Source organism: Atta cephalotes (genome assembly GCF_000143395.1).
Source record: "Atta cephalotes unplaced genomic scaffold scaffold00041, whole genome shotgun sequence".
NCBI classification, from domain to species: domain Eukaryota; kingdom Metazoa; phylum Arthropoda; class Insecta; order Hymenoptera; family Formicidae; genus Atta; species Atta cephalotes.
Window position 1 is genome coordinate 627,693 of NW_012130105.1, and position 5,876 is coordinate 633,568.

The 5,876-nt window shown below is 25.2% G+C and overlaps 1 protein-coding gene across 1 annotated transcript; it reads left to right on the forward strand.

Moving 5' to 3' along the window:
- The first annotated feature begins 3,003 nt into the window (after positions 1–3,003).
- LOC105622218 (elongation of very long chain fatty acids protein AAEL008004-like) lies at positions 3,004–4,626 on the forward strand. The gene is made up of 3 exons (XM_012203644.1): positions 3,004–3,052; positions 3,156–3,427; positions 4,084–4,626. Exons 1-3 carry the CDS (start codon positions 3,004–3,006, stop codon positions 4,624–4,626), a joined length of 864 nt encoding a protein of 287 aa, XP_012059034.1.
- Positions 4,627–5,876: the final 1,250 nt, after the last annotated feature.

Sequence of the window (5,876 nt, forward strand, 5' to 3'; positions counted from 1 at the left end):
TATATTTATATATTTAATATATTGTTTATTTTTAATTTATTTAATAAACTTATATAAAAACAGACAAAGACAAGCTTGAAAAAATGGCACATACTAAAATAATATATAAAATCAATTGTCTTGATTACAAGGTTACATATGTAGGCCAAATAAAAAGACAATTACAAACCAGAATCAAAGATTATATTAGATACAGATATAAAAAAAATTGCAGGGTCATTATCAATTATGTCTGATCATTGGGAAAGTAATCACGAATTTAATTAGGATGGAGTTCCAATTTTAACATAGAACCCTCATATTGTAAAAAGATAATTTCTGAAATGATTTACATAAAAAGCGGAAGTTTGATATTAGTAACCAGAATGACATAGAAAAATTAATTATTAATCATTTTAGAAATTATTATATGTATATATATATCCCCATTTTAGAGAGAAATTCTCCCACTTAATACTATACTATTTCCCTCTCCTACGGCTCCCTACTTCGTACAAAACATATATTGTTCCACAAAGATTACCTCTCTCTCAATCTTTGTCAGGACGGCTTTATCATCGTTTAATCTATCTCTATTGAAAATAAAATAAATTTATATTCCTGGATTAATACATCGATTTACACAGGTAACTTTTTTAATTTATATTCTATATTACGGATTTAGTGGATGGATTAAATTTACAAACTTATGTACTACATTATAAATAAGAAGAACCGTAGCGCAAACATTCTTCATCTACATAAGATAGAAAACTGTTATGTATCTGTAAAATCAATTTTGTAATCAATGCAATCAATATACTGAAGACTAATTAAGTCCGAAACGTTTATGATCACATATGTAAGAAAACTTAAATATAATTTCTACTAAAAAGATCTTGCGTATATAGTATGCTTTTCATTTATTCAATTCTTTGAATATTATTAGTTTTGCTGCAGTTATATAGTAATTTTATTACTATATAACTTATTACTATATAACTACTATATAACTATTATAGTAATCTTGTTTACCTTGATACAAACTTAACTTAGATATCTTTGACCCGACAATAGATACAAACTCAAAATTTTTTAAAATATCGCACATAACATTGTGTCGCAATAACGTTGTGTCGCAAATTTTGTAAGTTCTGGTCCTATGCATTTATTACTTGATGTATTCCTGTATAAAATTATGAAAAATTATTCGATAGATGACAAAATATTAAACAGTTACCACAAGAAACATTACATGACATTAATTAAATCTTTAGTAGATGACTATTTATAAAAACTTACAGAATTTTTTCTTGATTAAGATATTTATAATACTTTTGATTGTTATACACTGAACAAAAATTTACGAAATTTGAATAAATATTTGTTTACATAATATCATAAGACTATTTGCTTACATATTTATTTGATTTAAAAAAATAATATTTAAATTTAAGTATAATTTTTTTAAATTGAACAAATATTTATTTATTGTAAGTAAATGGTCCTATTAGAGTACAATCTAAATAAATTTCGTGAATTTATATTGTATTTAATCAAATTTCGTGAATTTTTTTTCAATGTAATACTTTATTTCATTATAATTCTTGCCTCAAAATAACATTGTTTCAGCTATAGGCTTTCTATATCTATAAAGATTGAAAAAGAAACAATTTACATTACAATGATATAGAAAATTAATTCTTATATTTTTGCTAAATATTCGTTTATTAGTATCATTGCGCCGCGAATAAAACTTTTATAATAACATTATAAAATACATACTGTCTAATTTACCTGATAATTTTCTTTTAAATAATGTCATATCTAAAATACGTGAATTAAATTTAAACTTCTTTAAACGTCATTATCAGCAACTTTTAAAAGTTTAAATGTTATTTCTAAGAAATAATATAATTAATCATTCTAAAAAGAAATTAAAATATATAATTATGAACAGCAATGTAATTAATTATAAAAAATATATAATGAAATGTAATTAATGTTAAAGGAGAAGGCTTTTTGGTCTATTTATAAAATTTCAGACATTTAAAATAAATTATATCTTACGTAAATTGCTCGTTGAATGCTAATTAAAATTGCATACACGTATACGTATCTTATGACCGTTGCAATTGCCCATTGTAATTTAGGAAAAGGCGCAAACAAGTTTCCATCCTTTTACCCCTCGCGTAATTTATATTGTCATTAGGATTACCAAGGACAGTCAAGGAAAGACAAGACATAACAATGCATAGCACTTTCATAGTCATTTGTTTTTTAAATGTGAGTAACTGCAACAGCTTGCAGTACAATGTTGCAACCGTTTATAGAATAATCTAGTCTTTTCTTCTTATAAGCTTCTTTGAACTCATAATTTTTAATTTATGTATGATTTATAAATTTAAATTAATAAGATAATTAAATGAAATTTTCATGAAGATATTAAATGTTTTTCCATTAGTTTTTCTTTTTTATTGTACATTTATTATAAATCTCTATAAAAAAAAGACCATATAAATATTTTTATCATTATTATTGTTATAAAATTAAACTTTTATATTTTAGTACTTCTAAATTGTTATTAGGATGTCATTAAAAGAAATTCTTCTGTAGCTTAAATTTTTTAAAAAAATATTTACATTTTGATTGCATATTATTATTTTCTTTAAAACGCAGTTTTATACGAAAGTTGAAACAGTAATATTACAAATTAAATTGATACGTAATTTGATACGTAATATTCATAAATATCTTAAAATACTGCAAAGAATACTGTAATAAAGTTTTTACAGTGTTTTAAACTTATTATTATTAAATTGCATATTAATTTAGTTTCTAATATTATTATTTCAGTTTCCATTTAGGATTATATTTTAAAATATACAGTAATCAGTACGCAAGTTGTAGAAGAAAAATATATTTAAAATTTCCACAGAAATATAACATTTATTTTTGAGAAATGAGACGTTGACATTTTAAAAGTAATTTATAATGCATTTTTGCAGATTTACAGACTACGAGATGTCATACATTGTGGAGTGGTATAGAGATGTGATCGACAACAAATATGGTGATTTTATAACAAAATTACATTTGTGAAAAATAATATTACATGTTATATTGAATTACATTACATTATGTTATAGTTACATTATACATTAAAACGCTTATAGATCCAAGAACACAAGAATGGTTTCTGGTACCTAGTCCTGGTCCAATTTTAACGATCATAGCGACATATATATATTTTTGCGTTTCCGCCGGACCGAGATATATGAAGGATAAGAAGCCATACGATTTGAGAAGTATTCTGATAATTTATAATTTTATCCAAGTTCTTGTAAGCCTTTACCTTGTTTATGAAGGTTTGATGGCTGGTTGGTTGTACGAATATAATTTTATTTGTCAACCTGTCGATTATTCATATAAACCAAGTTCAGTGAGGGTGAGTTTGAAACACATTATTAATATAATAACTCTATAATAATAATAATTTACAAAGCACGGAAATAATAATAATAGTAATTTATATACATTATGAAATAGTTTAGAGATATTGCAGTAATATTGCAATTTTACAAATTATAGTGTAAAAAATATTTCCCTTTCCTCTCATATTTGTATATTAAAATTATTTGTAGACACCTAATATGTGATATTGCTGCATGTATGTCATGACGTTGCATTAATACACTATGATATGTTACATTGCAAGTTTTCTCAAAACGGATGTTTTTATTGCTGCTCCAATATCACGATAATGTTACACATAAAGATCTAATACGCAATACATATATTTGCTACTTGGCCGATATTCTATACTGTTCTATACTGATATTTTATATTCTATAGGAAAATTTTGATTATAAGATTTTTGGAGAGATTCATATTTTTGACGCGACGGGTTCCTACCATTGCACTCATTATTGCGATAATTATTCTCGACAACTCGAATTCAGTATAGATTTCAAGTCCGCTTTAAATGAAAGAACATTCCGTTCTGCCAGAAGAAAATGTTGTTTGGCTTGATAATTACAATGTATCATTAATTCATATTATTAATAATATCTGTTTGATCTTTATTTAATTATGCTCTTGTAGATGGCCAATGGCGTTTATCTGTACTTTCTGTGCAAATTGATTGAACTACTGGACACAGTGTTCTTTGTTCTGCGCAAAAAAGATCGGCAGATCACGTTCCTGCATCTTTTCCATCATTCACTGATGCCATTCTGTGCCTGGATCGGTGTGAAGTTTGTTGCCGGTGGTCACCCAACTCTACTTGGTGTCATTAACTCTTTCGTCCATATCTTTATGTACACCTACTACATGTTGGCCGCCTTCGGGCCGTATATGCAGAAGTATCTTTGGTGGAAAAAATACCTGACTATCTTGCAGATTGTACAGTTTATCATAATATTTTTCCACAATTTTCAAATGCAATTTACTAGCTGTAATTTCCCCAAGCCATTGTCATTTCTACTTATGATCAATGCTGGTTTGTTCACTTATATGTTTGGATCATTTTATGTGAATAATTATTTGAATTCAAAAGTGGGACAAATATCGAAGACTAATGGCGCTATTAATGGCTCTGTTAGTGTTAATGGCAACGCAATTTCCAACAAAAAGCATGAATCATAAATCCAATTAAAAAACTTGCGGAGTTCTTCTAGCTATAGAACTGTAACTGTGAGAATAGAAGAATGATTTATCAAAGTTCTTTCAAGAATAGTTTATTAGAGAACAGATTAAATTCTTGTGACATAGATGTAGATAATTAAATATCGTACTAAATAACGAGACATTCTTTCAATTTTTAGAAGAAAAAAATCTTCCTTTTAACATTATTCTGTCAATATGTCTGCAATGCAATGAAAATAGATTAACGCGAAATAATAATATTTTACAAATATGAATGAAGATGAATTTGGCTTACTTGTTGTATCAAGAACGATCTACAAGTGATTCTTACAAATTACACGTAATTTATTACAGCGAAAATATTTGATTATTACTCTAGCAAATTTTACAGACATCTTTCTGAAATGCGTAACAATATTAATACGATGTATAATACGATTTGATATGAAATATTAGACTAATATAAGTTAAATTTTGTTTCAAAGTTTTTTTTTTATTGAGAAATTCATGTTCGCATGATGTAATTAAGATAGGCGTCTTATTGAAATTTATGTTTTAAATTTTATTTCAAAACATAGATTTTGTTTTACTTACAATATGTCTTATTGTGCAAGAGTTATATTTGCAAATTCATTTTCAAATCTCTTTTTATGTTATAAAAAAAAAAATGAAATATTTGAAGTAAAGGTCATGTATGAACTTTGATAACATTTATATGGATTTGTATGTATTTGTATATATTTTTATAGTGCAATGTATTTTTACGGAATAATATAAAGATTTATAAAATATTTTTAGTGTTAAAAAAACAAAAAAGAAAAATATGACAGAACATCTCAATATTAAAATAATTTTATAACGTATTCCTCAAAGAATCAAGTTTATAAATTTAATTATTTTTGCCATACACAATCTTGGTAAAAAATATAAAATATCTTTAATTTAATGCATTTTTTTGGAAGAAAAGGCAATAATAAAATCTAAAGAATTAACAAAATATTAAAATTGTTAAAATAAATAAATTGTTTTTTAATAAAACTCTTTTTATTTATTTTTCGTTAAATAAAGAACTTATATTATTAATTTATGGGGATGTTTTATGTATTTATGACTAAATCTATACATTATATTTCAATTATTAAGATTTCTGAGATCGTTGTTTATATACTTATGTGTTATTGGAAATGTATTAATTTATTTTTACAATCACACACACACATACACACACACACACACACACATACACACAC